This window comes from Phascolarctos cinereus, unplaced genomic scaffold (assembly GCF_003287225.1).
Source record: "Phascolarctos cinereus isolate Bilbo 61053 unplaced genomic scaffold, phaCin_HiC Scaffold_4;HRSCAF=312, whole genome shotgun sequence".
NCBI lineage: Eukaryota > Metazoa > Chordata > Mammalia > Diprotodontia > Phascolarctidae > Phascolarctos > Phascolarctos cinereus.
This window is the reverse complement of record NW_027555847.1, coordinates 702,604,035-702,625,635: the sequence shown is the minus strand read 5'-3', so window position 1 is coordinate 702,625,635 and position 21,601 is coordinate 702,604,035. Positions and strand designations below refer to the sequence as shown.

The 21,601-nt window shown below is 39.6% G+C and overlaps 1 protein-coding gene and 1 pseudogene across 1 annotated transcript; both read right to left on the bottom strand.

Moving 5' to 3' along the window:
* Positions 1–2,593: 2,593 nt before the first annotated feature.
* On the bottom strand, positions 2,594–11,510 carry LOC110202075 (TATA-box-binding protein-like; annotated as a pseudogene).
* A 4,001-nt stretch (positions 11,511–15,511) lies between these two features.
* Positions 15,512–16,262, bottom strand: LOC110202063 (MICOS complex subunit Mic27; the record flags this gene model as incomplete). Its single annotated transcript, XM_078151840.1, is given in 8 exon segments — positions 15,512–15,560; positions 15,562–15,715; positions 15,718–15,882; positions 15,885–15,971; positions 15,974–16,054; positions 16,057–16,087; positions 16,090–16,202; positions 16,205–16,262. Coding segments are annotated over 8 exon segments (738 nt in total), but the record flags the coding sequence as incomplete, so codon positions are not given.
* Between the last annotated feature and the right edge of the window lie 5,339 nt (positions 16,263–21,601).

Here is a 21,601-nt window from a genome sequence, read left to right as displayed (position 1 = left end):
TGATTTGACTCTACAACTTATGGTCTCTTGGGCTCGGGGCACTGAGAGGGTAAGTTGACTTGCTCAGGGTCACATAACTCACGTGGAAGAACAAAACTCTTGATTTTCAGTAACCAGTTCTCTACCCATTCTACAATGCTACTCTTTAAATATTGGAAAGAAACAGGCCCAGTGCCTTCAGGAGACTGAGACTGCCATTACTCGAAAAGCGTGTTTCATAGCACTCAGTTGTAGTCATGTTGCATGTCGATGACCATTTCTGGCATGGAGTGGCCAACTCATTGTTCTGCTTCAAAATAGGTATACTTATTATTAATTTTGGGAAAGCAGAACCCTAACTAGAATGTGATAACTGAGAGTTGGCCCCATGGTGCTGAAATCTGGGGATTGGCCATGCTTCCATCTTGACTCTCTTCTTTTACATGATGTCTTGTCTTGAATTCCTCCAGCATTGCCACCACCCTGCTATAAGCCCCCTTCACTTCACACATGGACAATTGCAATGGCCTACTGGTTGGTCTTCTTGCCTCAAGTCTCTCCCTACTCCAATCCATCCTCCACGTAACTACTAAATCTTTCTAAAGTACAAGATTGACCTTGCCACACCCCCCTCGATTAATTCCAATGGCTCCATATTGCCTCCAGGATCAAATATGCAGTCATCTTTTTGCCCTCTAAGGTACTCCATAACCTGGCCCCTTCCTACCTCTATTCTTCTCTTAACACCTTCCCCCACCTCTACAGATATGCATGTTACCCCTTCCCCCTAACCCATACCCACTGATCCAATGACTGATTTTCTCATTCTTCTTTGCACAAGTCACTCCATCTCCTGACATTTTCATTGGCTGTCCCCCTTGCCTGGAACTCTCTCCCTCTTCATCTCTGCTGCCTAACTACCCAAATTTTCTTCAAGTCTTGGCTAAAAGCCCACATTCTTCAAGAAGCCTTTCCTCAGTTTCTCCTTTATGATACTGATTTCTCTTATCTCTAACTGGCCATTGCGAGTGGTCTTGACTTATGTCCTGTCATTGGACTCCAATAACTCTGGAGGAGAGAGTGCTTAGAACATTGTCTGGGACATAGTAGGTGTTTAATAAAAGCTTATTGACTGAGCTACCACTCCAAGTTCTTGTTGCCATGATACGCCTTGAGGTTACTTAGGACTGGTGCTCTGGGCCTGGTGACAGTACCACTGACTCATGGGCTAGGTTTGAGGAGGAAAAGCAGACTGCCCCAGCTCCCATAGTAACTGTACCTAGAAAGGCTTGTCCTCAGTACCACCATTCACATGCAGCTGAATTTGTTGTAGAAATAAGAATTCTAAGTCACATCCCACACTCACCAAGTCATTAGCCTCTCAGTCTGAGAGTCTTGAGATGCCCCATCTAACCTACATCACTCTTAGGACTCTAGAACTGAGGTCCTCCCTCAGCATCCTCTGTTCTGCTACCCCATCTTCTGATACAAATGAACCTGTAGCTAGTCAATTATCTCTGCCACTGCTTCCCCAAATGGTTTTTGCTAGGAAAAGCAAAGTTATGGGCTTTTTCTATATTTGAATGACTAGACAATAAATTAAACAAGTGGGTTCTTGGTCAGGTATTGGAATCCCTCCCTTCCCCAATATCATGTATCACAGGATTTTAAATATTTCCTATTGAAAATCTACTTGTGCCCTAATACTGCCATGTTTAAGAGATACGAGGCTTACCCTTACACCCAAGAATCTTTCTAATCATGGGCTATTCATTAGGAGTTAGAAGCTAATTTCCTATCTGAATGACCTAGAAAAGCTTGGATTTTGAATTCAGACCATTGTGAGCTCAGACTTAAGCTTCTTGCTATAGAGAAGGGGAAACTGAGGCCAGAATTTAATTCCAATCTTAGCCATGTTTGGCCTCATCCTTGGGCAATTTTAAGTTCTATTCTCATGGGTCCTAGAAAAATGCCTGCAAGCTTTCTTTGACTAATGGCAACTCTGAGCCTTTTCTAACCTTTTCTCCTTTTTTCCTCAACTTCCTGTTTTACTCAATTCAAATTATTTTCTGCATGAGAGGTGTCTAGGAGAATGCAGTTCATAGTTTTGTTTGAGTAGACACACTCTTGAGAGCTTCTTTCTTTCTCATTAACTTGACCCTAGGGTTTCCCCCAAGAACATCAGAATTGAGTTCATTTCTAGATTTCTAAAGAAATAGTAAAAGCCTTGGCTCCCATGCAAGCACTCAGGCTAACAGTGTCTATAATATAGGGCCATCTTTACTTAATGCAACAGATCTTCCAAACCATATTTATCAAAAAATGCATTCATCAAATATTCATTGAAATATTACTCCTCTCTGTGCTTTCAACCTCCAGTCCCAGGTGAATATTCTGTGGCCAATGTCCTTATAAAGAGGGAAAGCCCTTGAGGCCGCTAGAGCTAATTTCTTTAAAATATAAGATAATTACATTAGAGCTGGAAAGGACCTTATCCAGTCCAATACCCTAATTTTTATACACTCCTCCCCCCAACCTTCTCATTATCTGTTGGTAGAGACTGGTCAAACTTGCATACACATTAAATTCACAACCAAAGAGGTGTGATGTGCCATTATCCTGCATTTTCACACACCTTGGGTGCAAATGGGAAGGTGGGAGAACCAGGCGGCATTAACATCCAGGGTCCTCTCACTTCCCTACCCCAAAGAAGCTCCCAAAACAGTAATGGTTTTCCTTTCCTAAAGCCTGTGGTGGTGATAACCATAAGCTTTATCTCCTCTATGGCTTCTCTGATAGCACTTTCCCCACCTCCACTCACCAAACCAATAAATGCATACTTGGCCATCCAAAGCTCCTTAAAAGAAAACATAGGGAAGAGAGAAATTTAAAAGCCTAGGATTTTTGACAGCTACCCATGGGAAATATATTAATTTCCAACCTGTTTTTCAACCTACTGACAATAGGTGATTCACATCAGCTGGAAACAGCCAGGCAGGAGCAAGGAGAATCAATATCCCTAGCCTGGGGCTGCCCAGGAAAAAATTAATTTCAAGTAAGTGTTCAATTTCCCCTCTTCTTCCCACCCATAGCCTGTTCAAGCCTGGCTTTGTCTATTTTGCAGGTCTGCTTATGAAAGGGATACGGCTGTTAGATCCATCACAGGGAACATTAGAGCTGGAGGGGAAGAGATCTGAGAGGTCACTTGGTTCAGCTGGTATCTGAACAAGGAAATAACCTCTGCAAAACCTCACAAGCAGCCATCCAGAAGCCTTCCCCTCTGTTCCTATCCCATTACCCTCTTGGACATTTCTAATTAATAGGAAGTTATTCTTGACATAAAATTTCAATTGGCCCGTTTGTAACTTCTACCCATTGTTTCTGGTTCTGTCCATTTTGCCAAGCCACATATGGCTGATTACTCTGCATATTCTGCATCTCTTGAATCTCAAAATTGACCCAAGCAAATTGTGGAGAATTTTGTGCAATCCATACATATCTTAATGGATTATGATAACATACTCATTCAAACTCTCTGGTATGTTTCTTCCCAGGTTATCAACATTATACTTCGATGGTTCTTCTATCACACCTATAATAGGACATGATATCTGGCTTTTGTGGTCACTTCTTTTGCAATAACCTGGTCTCAGTTAAAGTCTGTTGCTTCTTCCACTCTTCAGTATTTTTGTGGAGGTAGAAGGGAGGCAGAATAGACATCTCTAGTCACTTCCCCTTCAACCCTTCTTCAAGGGAGACTTTCATGCCTTCCCAGAAGAAGAAAAAAGGAAGTTGGGGCCTGATGTCACCACCCTGCTCCCCTCAGAGAGAACAGGTACTGAGGCTAAAAGTATATCTGTATGTTCCCTTAAATATTAGTCTAGAGGATAGAATAGGTTCAAGCTAACTTCTGCTCACTGTTTCATTACTGGGGGAAAGAGGACCCAAATCTTATATCTAAGGCTTGGTCCTTTTCCCACCCAATAGTAGTTCCACAATGAATACACATGGCACTTAATCAAGAAAACTCATTTATCCAAATTATCAGCAAAACAGAAAACAGAAGGTATACATAGGAGAATATATACTAGGCAATAGAGTGAAGGAGCTCTCTTACTGAAAGCAAGGAAGCTCGGTTTAACCAAAAGAGATCCCAGATCTCGTCCAAGTGGAAGTTCCCAAACTCATTAGTACAGCAAACTGTAGATAGGGACATAATGGAGATGGCCAGCTTCTTCCACATCTTCCAGAGTCTCTTCCTTTAGAAACTTGAGGTGATGGTGGCTTTGTCCATTTCCCATCTAAAAGCTGAAAGCTATAGCAACTGCAGGGTCAGAAGGGACTAAGCTTAAAGCGAACTCGAAGAGCTCTCCTGCTCAGGGAGGGCAGGGCCTTTATCTCTACCAAATGAGGAGAGTCACATACTAGTCTTTGGGGCTGGAGTTATTTATAGAACAGACTTTTTTCCATTTCTGAATTTTTCTCCTTTCCACTACCATCTCCCCCACCCAATGAGAAGTCTAAACATAACCTATTGCAAATAGTTATGTAAAACAAACTTCACATCACCCATGTTTTAAAAAAAAGAATAAGGAAAAAATAAGCTTCAGTCTGTATGCTGAGTCTATCTGCTCTATCTGGAAGTGGATAGCATGTTTTTTCATGAGTCTTTGAAAGACATGGGAATTTTGATCAACACATTGACTCACTACGATTCCAATATTGCTTATCCTTGTTGCTCTACTCTTGGCTTTGCTCACTTCATTTTGCATCAGTTCATATGAGCCTTCTTCAGGTTTTTTTTATTTTTGTTGTGATTTTTAGTCATGTCTGATTCTTTGTGACCCCATTTGGGCTTTTCTATGTAAAGCTAAAAGCTACTGGGGTTAAGTGACTTGCCCAGAATCACACAGCTACTCTGTCTGAGGCTGGATTTGAACTTGGGAAGATGCCTTCCTGACTTCAGGGTTGTCGCTCTATCTACTGTACCATCTAGTTTCCCCAGGTTTCTTATAACACAATAGTTTTCCATCTACAATTTATCCAGCTATTCCTCAAACAATAGGCATTCCCACAGTTTCCAATTCTTTGCCACCACAAAAAGCTGTTATGAATGTTTCTGTACCTATGGGTCTTTTTCTTCTTCCTTTGATCTCTGCTCTAGAAGAAGTATTGCTGGGTCAAATGGTAAGCACAATTTTATAGCCTTTTGGGCATAGTTCCAAATTGCTTTCCAGAATTGGATCAGTGCACAGTTCCACCCACAGAGCATTAGTGTCCCAGTTTTCCCACATCCCCACCAGCATTTGTCATGTTCCTTTTTTTTTCTTTAATACTTAATCTGATGGGTGTAAGGTGCTACCTTGCTTGTTTCAATTTGTAATTCCGTAATCAATAGTGACTTAGAGTATTTTTTCATATGGCTATAGATAGCTTTGATTTCTTCATCGGAAAACTGCCTGTTTGTATCCTTTGACTATTTATCAACTGGAATAACTTGTAGTCATAAATTTGGCTCAGTTTTCTATATTTGAGAAATGATTCTTTGTTCACAGACATTTGCTATAAAAAATTTTCCCTAGCTTTCTGCTTCCCTTCTAATCTTGTCTGCATTGTTTATGTAAAAATTTAATATGGTCAAAATTATCCTTTTTACATCCTTTAATGTTCTTTCTCTTGGTCATAAATTCTTCCTTCTCCATTGATCTGATGGATAAATTATTCCTTGGTGTCCTAATTTGTTCATGGTATTGCCTTTTATGTCATACCCATTTTGACCTTATCTTGGTATAATGTATAAGATGTTGGTCTATACCTAGTTTCTGCCATAATGTTTTCCAGTTTTCCCAGCAGTTTTTTTTTATCAAATAGTGAGTTCTTATCCCAAAATTTGGGTCATGGGTTTATCAAACACTAGATTAATATGTTCATTTACTACTGTATCTTGTGTACTTAACCTATTCCACTGATCCACCACTATATTGGTTAGCCAGGACCAGATTGTTTTGATGATCACCATGTTTTAATACAATGTGAGGTCTGGTACTGTCAGGTTACCTTTCTTCACATTTTTTTTTTCATTACTTCTCTTGATAGACTTGATCTTTTGTTCTTCCAGGTGAATTTTGTTTTTCTTTTTCCTAGCTCTATAAAATAATTTTTGGCAGTTTGGTATGGCACTGGATAAGTAAATTTAGGTAGAATTGTCATTTTTATTATATTGGCTCAGCCTACCCATGAACAATTGATATTTTTCCAATTGTTTTGAACTGACTTTATTCGTGTGAAAAGTATTTTTTAATTGTATTCATATGGTTTTTGGGTTTGTCTGGGCATGTTATGTTGTCTATAGTCTCTTCTAGGAATTCTTGTTGAGCTTGTGTTCAATCTCTATTTTTCTTTGAGGTTTTACTTATGGATTTTCAAGTCATTTGTCTTCTGCATTTGTCTTGAGCTTCCCTAGGACCATAGTAACTCTTTATGGCCAGGGTGGTTTTTTTGTTTGTTTGTTTACTCATTTTTTTTAAAAATTTTAAGCAATTGGGATTAAGTGATTTGCCCAGGGTCACACAGCTAGTTAAGTGTCTAGTGTTTTTGTCTGAGGCAGGATTTAAACTCGGGTCCTCCTGACTTCAGGGCCGGTGCTCTATCCACTGCGCCACCTAGCTGCCCCTTGTTTACTCATTCTTCCAAGCTACTTTCCAACTTTAGACTTTGGGGATTGCTCACTTCTGATGTGTAGGATGTCTGGCCTGAGCCAGATGTTTTGTTTTTGCTTTCGTAAATCATATTTTATTTCAACATTTATTTTTATTTATTTATTTTTTTTAAACAAGATTTTAAGTTCCAGATTTTTTTTCTCTCCCTCCTATTCCCCCTTGCCAAAATGGCAAGCTATCTGATATAGGTTATACATGTGCAATCATGTAAACATATTCCATATTAGTCATGTTATAAAAGAAGAAACAAAGGAAAGAAGGAACAAAAGGGAAAAGCCACCAAAAAGCAAAAGTAAAAAAGTGAAAATATGCTTTGATCTGCATTTAGAGTCCATAGTTCTCTCTCTGGATGTGGATAGCATTTTCCATCATGAGTCTTGAATCGCTGAGAAGAGTGAAGTCAATCATAGCTGATCATAGCACAATGTTGCTGTTAATGTGTACAATATTCTCCTAGTTCAACTCACTTCACTCAGCATCAGTTCATGTAAGTCTTTCCAGGTTTTTCTGAAATCTGGCTGCTCATCACTTTTTTTTTTTGCTGTAACAATCTTTTAAAAAAATTTTTCACATTTATATAAATAGCATTTATTGTATAGAGTGCTCTGACGAAATGACAGTTCTGGTCTCAAAAGAAGAATATGTACAGCCAAGCTTCTATTATACATCTTGTCCTGCAACACTAGAAGGGAAATGTGTGGCACAAAACAAAACAAAACCCTTTTAAGTTATAAATCAGGAATAAACGCTTTTAAAAAGGTTTCATTTTATGGTAGAAACATAAAAATAATTTTCATTGTTGGGGGAGGTTGTTTTAAACTTTCACCCACAAACCATAATTTAACACTTAATAACATAGTTTTTTGCATTTTAAGCCAACTGTGAATTATAATTGATGATAAAAGTGTTTAAAATCTAAATATGAATAAATGGACAGTGTTGCTTCAAAACAGCCCCATAAAAGCAAGTCACAGTAGCAATGCATAGATATTCTCTGTACGAAATAGTTACTTTTCTAGTGCCTATTTCCTGGCACTGTTGAAGAATCTTAAGTGTTGCAGTTTGCAGCTAAAAGTCTATCTCACTTCTGTGCCACACAATAACACCATGACAACTTGCAAAAAAAAATACAAATGTGAAGTTGTGTTTCCCCAAATCCTTTTAGAATAGGGTAAATGTTTTCAAATTCTTTGTGTATCTCTGCTCTGGCCTTAGCAGCAGTTAACACAACTTTTCCCGAAAGGAAAATGAGCAGGACAATTCTGGGCTTGATCATTCTGTAGATTAGCCCAGGAAATAATTCTGGCTCATAAATGACAAATTGTTGATATGTCAGTAGCAGCCCTTCTGCTTTTATAGGAAACTTCACATTGTAGCTCCCTACCATTTATTTATTTTTTTGCTAGGCAATGGGATTAAGTGACTTGCCCAGTGCCCCACAGCTAGCAAGTCCCCACCATATTTTGGACCTTAAAAATCCAAGAATTTGGCTGGAAAGCCCAATTTCTATACAGCTTTGGCATTTCCTGGCTGCTAATATGGACTGTTCTTCACTTTTAGCTCCTGTGCATACCATCTTCCCAGAACTGAAAATGAACACAGTAGTTCTCATGATGACTGCAGCAAAACACTTGGGATTGTATTCAGCATTTCTGGCATGAAGTGCAATGGTTTTTAGGTCGAGTTTACAACCAAGTTCACTGTGGATACAATGTTCTGTAGCTACAAGTCCAGAGCTTTCAGATGCAGGTGTGGCTGCTGTGATGGGAGTCATGGGGGTCATCAGGGAAGGATACAAGGGTGTAGTGCCCAGCAGAGGTGCTGTGGTGGGAGTCTGTGAATGGAAGAGCATTGTGGGGTTTGGCCAGAAGTTCCCTGCAGTTGCTTGTTGAGATGTGGGCTATTGGGCAGCTTGCTGACGCTACCACCACTAGTGCATTGGACAGGCTGTGGGGAGTATTCACTTCCTTCTTGGACAAACCAAAGACTTCCACTCCCTCAGCTTCAGTTTGTCCTTCAAAGCATCACAAGTATTTGTCTTAGCTTCTTTCAAAATCTTTAGGTTATATCTGCTTCAAGGAAATATGATGTCTTGAGTCACTGTAGCCACGGTTGATGGAACCAGAGCTCTGCTGGAGTCAGTTTCTCCACCCGCCACAGCAACCCCTAACAATTAAAGGAATCCAATTGTTTCTCCTCTGGTTCTGGGTTGGTAGCCATCTTCCTTGTGTAAGGTATAAGTAATTATGTTCCCACAGATGTAGAGGAAGTGGTCTTAAAGTTGAATACAGGTGTGAAAGGAGCAGTTTTACTTAAAATTGTTTTTCAAAACTAGTAGTGTGGTTAAAAGTGCTGAAAGTAGGACAAAGGTTACAGATTGCTCAAACTTCATGTGCTTAATGAGTCTTTGAATACTATCTTCCTCTCCCTGGGAGAAGATTAACACAATTTTAGGCACAATGATGTATGTAAAAGGAGGGAAAAACATAGTAAGGAGTAATATAAAGTAGGTGTTCTGGGAAGTTGTACATCGGAAGTATCCAGCCAATAGAGAAATGAGGGAGGGACCTTGCATTTCAGATGGGAATATAACTGCTTGCTTTACCTTCTATAAGGTGTGTCTGCCTCTAGCAGCACATCTGCTTATCGAATGAGCCTGTCTCATCTACCTCTGAAGTCTTTGTTTTTCCTATAGAAGTTATTCCTAACAAGTTATTCCTAACACATGGAGAGACAAAAGATCAGATCCAAATGGTAAGAAGTAGCGCTCGTTATTCTTGTAGCACAATGGTATTCCATTACATTCACATACCACAACTTGCTCAGCCATTCCACAATTGATGGGCATCCTCTCAATTTCCAATTCCTTGCCACCACAAAGAGCTGCAATAAATATTTTTGTACATGTAAGTCCTTCCCCCCCCCTTTTAATATCTCTTTGGGATACTGACCTATGAGAGGTATTGCTTGAGCAAAGGGTATGCACAGTTTGATAGCCTTTGGGCATAGTTCCAAATTTGAGGTTTTTTTAAAATGACCTTTTCTCTTCACAGTTCCGTCTAAAGACTTGTAAGTTTTTGGTGCATCTAAGGTGGTGTGATCTGGGGAAAAGTTTGCTGACCTAGTCTGAGCTCTGCAAGTTCCTGACACAGTTTTCGGTCTATTGGCTTGTGTATGGTTGAGTTTTAATAGTATGTTGCTGAATTCAGTTACTGTTAGTCTATTGGAAGGGTTCTGCAGGTTCAGAGCAACTGAATTCTTCCTTCCCTTTCCTCTCTCCTTTTTACTTTCCTGCCCTGGCCTATTTCATTGCAGGCTTGTTGTGGGTCTAAAGGTTAGAACTAAATTCCTCCTGGGCTCTTGGGCTCAGAGCCACACAAGTTCTTGGAACATTCTCCTTGGTCCATTCAAAACTAGAGCCCATCTCACTTGACCATTACACTTCACCCTGGAACTGGGTAATGGGTAGCAGAGCTGCCAGGTGGCACTCAGTTTCATTCCCATTGCTGATTTAGTGAGTTATCTGGGATCCCTTTCTGTCTCAGTGCTTCAACTCTGGCAATTGGTCACAGCTCCCTTACGGTTCCTGGATGCTTAAATGTTCTCGCTGATAAGCCTACCTCTGCTAGGCTAGGCAACACTCTGGGCTAGACCCAGCCCCAGTGTCTGCAGACCTCTCTATCTTCCTAAGCTTCCCTAGGCTGGAAAGTGACTCGTGATCTTTTTCCCCCCTCCTTTTCCAATCGGAATTTGGTATAGTGTGGTTTTTAGGTTGTAGTAGTGGCATTGAGTGAGCCAAGCAAAAAATTCTGATTCTCATTTCGCCATTTTAACTCTGTCTCCAAGGACAAAGATCTTACTTTGACATTTGTCAATTAAAAAATACTTTGATATCTGCAATGTGACATCATTGGGTTCCTTTGTAATCTTATGTACTTTTTTTACATTTAAAAACCTTATTTTGAGAAGGGATCCATAGGCGTCACCAGCCATCTTGTGGGGTCCATGATGTAATGTTTAGAAGCTTTGGTCCTAGAACCACCTAGCTAATAAGTGTATCAGGTGGGATTCAAACCCAGGTCTTCCTGATTCCAAGTTCAGTGTCCAATTCACTATACCAGTTGTGTTCAACTCAAATAGAAACCCACAAACTCAGCCATAAGGATCTGAGCAGGCCACATATTAACTTAGTTTTAAAGCATAATATTATCTATGCTTTGTTGTGTTTGTGTTTCCATTTATTTGGTTAAATATTTCCAAATTACATTTTGATCTGGTTTGGGCTGCACTCGGGAATGTTGCAGGCCCACATTAGGGCTGCATGTTGACCCTTCCCTATTATGCAATCCTACCTCTTTGAATCTTTGGTCACCTTGGGTACAAGCCACTAAATTCTCCAGACTCAGTAGATGCCTGTCGTCTCTTTCCCCCTGTGTAGGAGGAAAGTGGCCTAAATGTTCTGAGATCTTTTCCAACTCCAAATCTTGTATCTTAAGACCCAAGATTGGGATGTGAAGTCTTTGGAAACTTGATTAGCACTTCAGGCTTCTGTCTCCCAGTGCAGCTAACACAGAAGCTAGCTAATTCTGGAAGCCTACCATTATTCTTCACCCGCCCCATTCTGCTATATTGAATCTTAGCTATTGCTACTCTCTTCAAAAGGGGATGCAAGGCCAATGAGGTCCGTCTATCTCTAACCTCCAGAGGAGAGTACTTGTCTCTAGTGGCTCGTAGTAGAAATTCAGATAATGTGGATTTGTCACCCAAAATAGGTCTCAGAGCTGGAAGAGACCTCAAGCCAATGAGTTCCATGCCTGATTGCAAATTCACTCCTTCCCCTCCCCCAAATCAAATTGGTCACTCAACTGTTAATGAGACTTCTACACCCTGTTTATTATAGCCAGTGTTCTGTTTACCCCAGCATCTTTCAGCAGTGGCTAAGATGGCCACTTGCTATGGAGGTATGTCCTTACCAAATAAAGACAAAATTTCCATCTTTTTAAAAAATGTATTTCTAGTGCTTAGATTTTTTTTTTAAACTATATATGTGGTTTCGTTGGTATAGACAAAACTCTGATCAAAAGTCTCCCAATGCAAATCAGTAGCCACCCAACAATTTCTATAGGCTTTAGGATGCCCTGAGAAGTTGATTGACTGCTGAGGGTTACACAGCCAGGACCATCAGAGGCAACAGTAGGAATGCTTCCCAACTCCTGAGGTCAGCTCTCTTCTACCTGTTCTGCTGCTGCTACACCTGCTTTTTTGCATAAAAAATGATCAAATTGAATTAAACAGGTGACCCTGTGAAGTTTGCACTACAAATGTCCCTTTTACAGATGAAGGGTGGTACCATGCCCAGGATTTCACAGTTAGGAAATCTCAGAAGTGGACTTTGGACTTGGGTCTTCCTGAGTTTTCAGTCCATTTTTCTCTGTACTCTATATATCTTTCAATTTCATGGGATCCTAGTCCTGTTAAAAAAAAACTTAGAAATCATCTAATCCAACTCTCCCATTTTGTAGATGAGGAATCTAAGACCTAGAGAGGTAAAGTTACTTAGAAGACCATCGATTTAGAGCTGAAAGGGACTTCAGAGGCCAGTTCATCCAATCCGCTCATTTTAGAAATGAAGAAAATAAGACCCGGAGAGGGTTGTGACTTGGCCAAGGTCATGTAGGTAGTAAACCCCAGATGTAGAAACAGAGCACTGGTCCCTTAACTCCAGAGAGGGTTAACAATAACCCTGAAGGTGAAGATAGCCCTGAAAGGGTAAGGCGAGTATTAAAATGGATTTCTCAGAGGTCCCTTTATGGCTGTCAAGCGACATGTTGAATTTCAAGTGCCACAAGAAAAATAAAGAGCTGGGATGCCCTTTGAGGTTCCTGTTTAAGTTCTGATGACTACGTCAGGCCGTGTAGGATTATATATCTAGACCTAGAAGATATCAGCCCCACTCTCATTTTACAGATGAGAAAATAGAGGCCTGTGGAGGTAAATGACTCCCCCAAAGCTACACTGGTAAAAAGCAGCCACGTGGAATTTGGTCCCATGTTTTTTGACTCCAAATATGGTGTCCTGTTGGACTGCTTAGCTCTTCCTTCAAAGAATACTGCACCTTCTGAACTGCAGGCTCTGACACTTAAAAATCAGAAGATGGGAAGCATTTCTTCTCCCCTCCTCCATTCTGGTTTTTTGTTTGGTTTTGGCCATGGACAGGTTTGTGTTCTGAATAGAGGGCATTTTGCCTGCTCTTAACCACCTCTTCAATCTAGTAAAAATGACTTGTAGAGGCTCACCAGCTCTGATTGGAGCAGAGTGGGGAGGGAGGGGCGGTAAATGACCAATCCCTCACTCCATTAGCTGGATGCTAGAAGGGAAGGAAGTAATCGGTGAAGAATTAGGATGATGCCGAGGATTGCAGAGCAAACACGGGCCTGGCCATATCTCTCCTCTTCCCCCCACCTCCCAAACTCCAGTGGTTCCCTATCCATTATCTCCAGGATCAAACCTAAAACTTTCTGGTAGGCTTCCAAAACTCTTCCTGCCTTTCCAGTCTTCTTACACCTTACTCCTACCTCCCCCTGCCCCACTTACTTTGCAATCTAATGACACTGTATTTCCTGATTCTGGGTATTTTCACTGGCTCTCCTCTATGCCTGGAACTCTACTTTCTAGCTTCTTTCAAGCTTCGAATAAAATCCCTTTTTTTTTTTTTTGCCAGGAGTCTTTCCCAGTCCTCCTTAACCTCTGTATAGTTTCAATTTATGCTATCTGTATCTTGTTTATTGTTTGAATGCTGTCTCCCCCACAGACTGTGTGCCCCTCAAAAGCAGGGACTTTCTTCCTTCCCTTCTTTGTATGCATAGTATCTGCCATATTGTCGGTCAACTAGGTTTTACTAAGTGCTCTTGATTTCTAATGTACGTTTAGATTCAAAACCTTTGATAGGGAATTCATTATCTCTTGAGGCATTATACTTTTTGATTCTAGCATTTCAGATATTAAGAAGGTTTTTAGTTTTTGTCTTTTCCTTGGGGCTTAAATCTAATTCTGGAGAACTGCTGATCATTTTGCTTCTGTCCTCTGGAACCAAGCAAAATGAGCCTAATCTTCTGCCTACTATTACAATCTTTCTGTTAAAACCTTTCTTTTCTTTCTTTTTTTTTTAGTATTTCTTTTCCTCCCACTTCATAGTATCTTATAAATTTCTAATTATATGTAAAGATAGTTTTCAACATTCACTTTTATAAGATTTTGAGTTCCCAACAAGCAAGAGGCTATACATGTATGATCATATTAAGCATATTTCCACATTTGTCATGTTCTGAAAGAAGAATCTGAACCAAAGGGAAAATCCATGAGAAAGAAACCAAAAAAAGGGAAAATGGTATACTTCAGTCTGCATTTAGACTCCATAGTTCTTTTCCTGGGTGTGGATAGCATTTTCTATTGTGAGTCTTTTGGAATTGTCTTAGACCATTGATAAACTTAGCTCTTCTCAGCAATACATAGTTACTCATCACACAACGTTGCTATTACTCTGTACAATGTTCTCCTGGTTCTGATCACTTCACTCGGCATCAGTTCATGTAAGTTTTTCCAGGTTTTTCTGAAATCCACCTGCTCATTTCTTATAGCACAACAGTATTCCATCACATTCAGATATCAGAGCTTGCTCAGCCATTTCCCCAATTGATGGACATCACCTCAACTTCCAATTCTTGGTCACCACAAAAAGAGATGCTATAAATATTTTTGTACACATGGTTTCTTTTGTAATCTTTGAGATACAGAAATGGAAATGGTATTGTTGGATCAAAGGACATGCACAGTTTTATAGCCCTTGGGCATAGTTCCAAACTGTTCTTCAGAATGGTTGGATCAGTTCACAACTACACCAATAATGCATTAGTGTTCCAACTTTCCCACATCTTCTAACATGTATCACTTTCTTTTTCTGTCTTGTTAGCCAATCTTATAGTTGTGAGGTGGTATCTCAGTTGTTTCTATTTGCCTTTCTCTAATCAACAGTAATTTTGAGTGTTTTTATATGACTATAGCTAGCTTTAATTTTTTCATCTGAAAACTGCCTGTTTATATCCTTTCCCAATTTATTAATTGGGAATGACTTATTACAACCTTTCAACTGATACTCATGACTTGTTATTTAGTGCTTTTGCCATCCTAGCTGTATTTTTCTGAAATGTGTGTGTGGGGGGAATAATACAATTTAATTTTATTTCAATTCCTCCTGAGAATTGAAGTTAGGATGTTGAAAAGATCTATTCTTGGTGCTTGAATAATATTAAAGAAACACACTGTATTAGGCAAATGCAGCAGCCAGAGCTGGTTTCTGACATTTAAAGAGTTGAAAATGCCAACATGAGGCAGGCTTTAGTATTTTAATGTGAATATTTTTCTCCAGACCTCCAAAGTATAAAGAACATTTACCCAAGATTCTTGTTTAGCTGACATATTAAGAGGGCAGAAAAATCAGAGATATATTGAAAATGTCAAAGACGCTGTGGTGCTCATAACTTTATTCCATCTTCTGTGTTAAGTGAGCTTTATTGCATGGCATCAAATGCATCCTGATGACCCCAACCTCAACTTTGGTGACAGTCATTGAGTATTACTTCAATTGCTTTCAGAGGCTGTCTAGGTGATGAGTTGGCAAACTGTATAGGAATGAAAATGTAAGAATAACCAATTAAGCTATGTAGCCTACAGAGCCTAGTTATATTATTTTTCCATTGTTACTTTTGTTATTTGCCAAGTTTTCTGCTTCTTAAAGATCAGTATGTGGTTTATTTTCAGTTATTATTGCTGAACATATTTCCATCTTCTAGATTGGACTGACTGATCCATGGGCTTGAGGTCACTCTTGAACTGTGTGATTGTAACAGCACCTGCTAAGGATGATTCTAGTTTGCTTGCCACTTTAGTGCTGACTATGGATGCTTTAGATTCTATCACCACCATATTGGCAACTGTCTTGAGTTTGTCTCTTCTCAGATTCTAAGTCAAGTTTCTTTTTGTGTGTAGTTTTCAGTCCAGGATGACCCCAGCACTTGATAAGTCCACTGGCTTGTAGCATTTGCCTTTTCTCCAGTCACCTTGGTAATTACTATCACCTACACAGGGTAGCAAACAGATGCTCCTAAGATGGTCAGGCCCAATGGCTAAACACTTTTCTAAATTTAGAAGGTTTTTTTTTTCATTTTCTAGAAATCAAGCCTGAAGCTATAAATCCATAGAAGTTTTGGAAGAAAATTGAGGTGGATTCCTCAGATAAACATATACATCTTTCCCAAACTGGACTGTATCCATTATTCCTTTTTTCATCTAAACAAATACCAGGCTGTAGCTTGGATGGAAGTGGTGCCCATTTAGATGGAAGGAGTCTGGGCTGCTCTTCAGTGTACTTGGAATGGAGAGATGGTATGTTCCAAATGGTCAGCTAATGGTTTCAGGGGCTTTTGGGGGATTCATCTTTGGCTATGCATGCACATTCAGAGATGCAAAAGTTGTTTGAGCTGCTGGTTTTTCATCCCCATAGCCCCATGTTCAGGTGACTCCTTCCTCTCCAGCCCTAGCCTCCTCCTGTATTTTTAACAAGTACTTGTGGTGTTAACATTAAATAGCAATGCAACCAGACTTGATGAGGACTTACACATAAACTAATTTCAACACTAAATTGTACAATTTATTCCACTCATTCCCTCTAAATCCTCACCAATTCTTTGGTCTTATCCTCATTCATTTTTCCTCTAATATAGTCATAGTGGGTATGCTAGGCAGAGAGAGAGAGTCAAGGATCCCAAGTTCAAATATAGCCTAAGAGAGTAGCTCTGTGAATCCTGGGCAAGTCACTTGACCTGTTTATGTCACATTTTCTTCATCTATAAAATGGGGATAACAGCACTTACCTACCAGGGTTGTTATGAGGACCAAATGAGAATTATGAAATGCTTTGTAAACCTTAAAGAACTATATGAATGCTAGATTGCTATCATCATCATCATCAACAACATCACTGATAAATGAATGTATCAGTGTCCTTTCTAAAATGTAAAACCCCAACCCAAGATACTTCAGATAACACTTGACCAGGCCACCTGGAGATGAAGAAGAGAACAGTGAGAAAGCAGGGCACCAACATGGGCAGGCAAGCCTGCTGAAGAAGCCCCAAATACAGGTTTTCAGAATAATATGGAACTCCTGCTCCCAGCCTATCTTGTATGCCTCAAAGGGAGGGGGAGTCAGGATCTATAAACATTTATTAGGTACCTACTATGTGCCAGGCAATGGAAATACAAAGATGAAAGTGAAAGATTTCTATATATATATGTATGTACATATGTCGGTGTATATAAAGAATAAATACAAATGCAAATGGTTCCAGGAGGCAGGGTACCAGCAGTGTAGGGGAGGGTGCATAATCAGGAAAGCTTTGAGGCATAAAATAAGAGTTTGAACTGAGTCTTCAGTGATTTGAATCTTAAACTGGATGGCTCAGTGGAAGAGAGTGTTGACTGGGAAGCAGGAAGACAGAGGTTCAAGACCTGCCTTGATTTCCTAGCTATTGTAGCCCTCTGAAGTCATTTACTGTTTGTCTATCTTGGCTTCCCCATTTGTAAAATGGGGATGAGAATAGCGCCTACCTGTTAGGGTTGTTAAGTTGAAGTGAGAAGCCAAGTGCTTCGAAAACCTTCCCACAGCCTATCAATATGTGCTGTTATGACAACCTCATTGAATGAGGAATTCTACAAGGAGGAGGAGAAGGAGAGCATTTTAGGCATTGGGGACAGCTGGTACAAAGACACAAAGATAGGAGGTAGTGTCCCATGTAAAGTGACAGCAAGAAGGCCAGTCTGGCTGGAGCACAGAATGTGATGCAGAAGGGAGATAATGAGGTCAAGAGGGGTCATCTGAGGCCAGGCCATGAAGGTCATCAGAAACCAGATGGAGCTTGGTCAATCCTCGAGACAGCAGGGGGTCGTTAAATTGGAGTAAAGAATGGCATAGGTCTGTGCTTGGAGGGAAAAGGACTTTGTTCAGAAGATTTAGAGCTGGAAGGAACTTGAAGAATCTTCTGGCCCAATCTCCTTTTACAGAACAAGAAACTGAGGCCCAGAATGAACAAGTGAAGTAGAGATTCTGTCTAATGTTCCACAATAACTTGTGGAAATGAATTCAAAACCATATCCTCTAACTTTAAATAAGGGTTTCTTAACTGGAGGTCTGCTAACTTGTTTTTAAATATTTTTGATAATTTTGTTTCAATATCAGTTTCCCTTTCAATTCTATATATTTTATTTCATGCATTTCCTACTATATCTTGTTAAAGCTGAGGACTTTGGAGCTACCTTTTTTGTGCTGTTTTCCTTCAGTAAAATGTGAGCTATTTGAGGGAGGGGATTTTTTTTTCTTCCTGTGTTGGTATTGCCAGCACCTAGTAAGAGTAAATGATTATGGTCTTGCTGACCTCCAGATATAGCCACATTTAGGGGAAAGACCCTAGACTGAGGCAGAGTCCTTTCAAACCTAGCAAAGGAACCCATGAGATTATAGATGTGTATGTGTGGTGTGCTATAAATATGCCATAAGGTGTGCTATGTGTCATATATAATAAACATATAATATATATGATAATATATACGTGATTGTATATATGTACATATATCTATACATGCATATAGAAATAATACATATAATTGAAAAACATGTTTAGCCATACTCATCACTTCTACCCAGAGGCATGGGTGTCAAGGTGTTCATTAATGCATCTGGGTCCTATTAAAGGGTCTTTGACAAAGGTGTTTTTGTTTGTTTGTTTGTTTTTTGCAAAGCCAGTGTCCTCAGAGTCCATCAGCATTAGAAGGATGCTAAAATAATGAGCACAAACAGCCCCTGAATGTCCACATCTGCAGAAAACATTTTTTCCTGCAACAGTTGTGTACAGTAGATACAGCTGATAATGAACTCAGATCTGACACAGTGCAGTTCATTCAGCCATGCAGATGACCAAAGATCCCTGACAGCTTTATTACTTTGGCAGGTGTGAAGTATAATCCCAGGTATGGGGAGTTAATCTGTCTACAGAAAGAAAGAGAAGCATGGACAGTTGGGGATTTCTATAGCCCTCTGGAATCCCGTGCTCATATAAGTAGTTTGAGGAACATGGGTTCTACCAGCTTTGCCTGAGACTAGCAATTTTGGTTCTTGGGAGAGTTGACCCCAAGGCTTAAGCACATGTCTAGGGCCAAAGAGTGTAACCATTTGTTCCATTCTAGGACTTCTCTACAATTTCCCCAAGTTAGATACTTTCACTTCTTCCTAACTCCTTTTGAGCTCCACTTAGAGTGTTTGTCTTCTCACATGAAAATGTAAACACCTTGAGAAACAGGGATTCTTTCTTTCTGCCTATGGTTTTTATTCTCAACACCTAGGAAGAGGTTAATAAATGATTGTGGACTTGTTGATCTCCAAATATGGCTACATTTAGGGGACAGACCCTAGGAAGCATGTCATGTGATAGCTTTCTAGATGAATTATTGTTATCAGAGGAAAATACTTGAGCAATTTTGTGATCTCTCCTTTAACAAGGCAAATCACAACCTCTTCTATGACTCTTGGCCATCTTTTCTTAGAAAATCACAGTTTCGGTGTGTACCATTGGACCCACCACTTTGGTCTAAATCCCAAAGAAATTACAAAAAAAGGAAAAAGATCCTTTGTGCACAAAAATATTTAACAGCTCTCTTTATGTAGCAATAATTGGAAAATTAAGATATGCCCATTAATTGAAATAGCTGAACATGTGATATATCGTTGTGATGGAATACTATTGTATTATAAGAAATGATGAACAAGATGGTTTTAGAAATACTTGGAAAGACTTATCTGAACTGATGCAAGTGAAATGAGCAGAATCAAGAGAATATTGTACATAGTAACAGCACTATTGTATTATGATAAACTGTGAATGACTTGGTTATTTTGATCAATATAATCAAAACAATTCTGAAGGACTTATGATGAATACTTCCCACCTTCAGAGAGAGAACTGATAACCTCTGAGTGAAGACTGAAGTACAAATTTTTTTCACTTTATTTTTCCTTCCTTTTTTTCAAAATGAATAATATGGAAATCTTTTGTATTATTTCATATGTATAATTTATATCATTGTTTGATTTTCTCCTGGGTGGGGAAAAGAGGGAAGGAAGAAGAGGATATAGAACTCCAATTTTAAAAATAATATATTAAAAATAAATAATTTTGTCATTTTTTTTAAAGGCCACAGTTTTGGTGGGGAGGGGAAACTTCTCTGCTTTATCCACATATCATGATGATGCTGGTAGAGCACGCAGGCTGTTGTCTGGCTGTACCCTTACCAAATGGCCAGTTCAACTTAATCATCCATTTCTCTGACATTCTTTCTTATCTCCCTGTTCTGCCACAAGCTATGCCCTTTTTACCATCCTCTGTCAAAATCAAATGAAATACTTCTAAATGGTGCAATCTCAAAGATCATCTACAAATTTTGAAGGCAGGGTGGTATAGTGGCTAGAGAGCTTGTCTCAGAATCAGGGAGCCCAGGTGTTAAAGTGCCATCTCTGGTAACTATTAATTAATTAATGGAAAAATCTTTGAGCCTGTTGGTGGCCAAGGTCAGGAGTAGTAGCTACATAGCAAATATTCAGTCAGTTAGCATTGGTACAACTTTCCTTATAAAGACTCCTACATTCCAGTGAATTGTAATGACCCAATACAAAATCCTGTTCACTTTATCCTAGTTACAGCTCTGCCTGAGGTGGGTGGGGAATCCCCAACTATCCACAGTCAGTCTTTAGCTTTCTTGATGTTATACCAGCTTCAATCTAGTAGAAAACAATTTTGATGCTTCAAAGACAGGGTTCATGTGTTGTATTTCTCACAGTAGAAGGAGTTATAATTCTTGGGAAAGAACCTTGGGGTAAGGGGAAGAGGTATTCAAGCCAGCCTCTTCTGTCCTGTAGGGTGATGGGAAAAGCAAACATCCCAAACACATCATGGAATCAGATTCTCAAGCTGGAAAGCGGCTTAGGGGTGTGCAGAAGCATTTCAGAAGAATCTCTTTGTGTGCTGGACCAAAGGTTGCAAGACAAATGGATAATGAGATGCTTTTTGAGAGGAATGACTCTCTGATACATAGCATCATAAAGGTTCCAGTAACACTTTCCTTACAACACTGAGATCGGTAGAGCAAATAAGATACCTATTTTCCAAATGAAGAAATGGCCACACAGGTTATGATTTTCTTGTTATCATACAATTCATCAATTATTTCATTTAGACCGAGTGAGTCATGTGTTGGGCTCTGGAGCCAGAGTCTCCTGGATTTTAAGCCCACTTTGAACTTTCAAGTGCATAACTTTAATTAGGAGGTAGGGTAATATAGTGGTCCAAAAAGAGGATCTGGGTTCAAATCTCACCTTTGATTATTCCCCATGATCTTGGGCAGGTTCATTTATCCCTTTTATGATTAACTGTAAAATGAGGGAGTTGGATTATAATGGCTTTTGAAGTTCTTCCAGTTCTGGTTTTATGAATGAATGGTTCCATTTCTTTTGTACAGTCCTAAGAATGTGACTTTGATGAACAAATCCTCTTTGTGGTCAATCTTCCTTCTTAATAAAGCAGCAAAACTGAATTATCCAGTCTTTTTTCTCTGCCTACTTTTATTCTTTCTAAACAAAATGTAAGCAGGAAGACAGATTAGAATTTGGTAAAGCCTGGGGTCCTTTCTGCTAGATGTCCTCAGCAACTCCCCTCAGTAGATAAAGAGATTTTTAATCTCTTGGGAGCAGAGGGGTCCTGGTGGGGAGATTTCAGTGAGACAGTCTTCCTTCTCTAATTC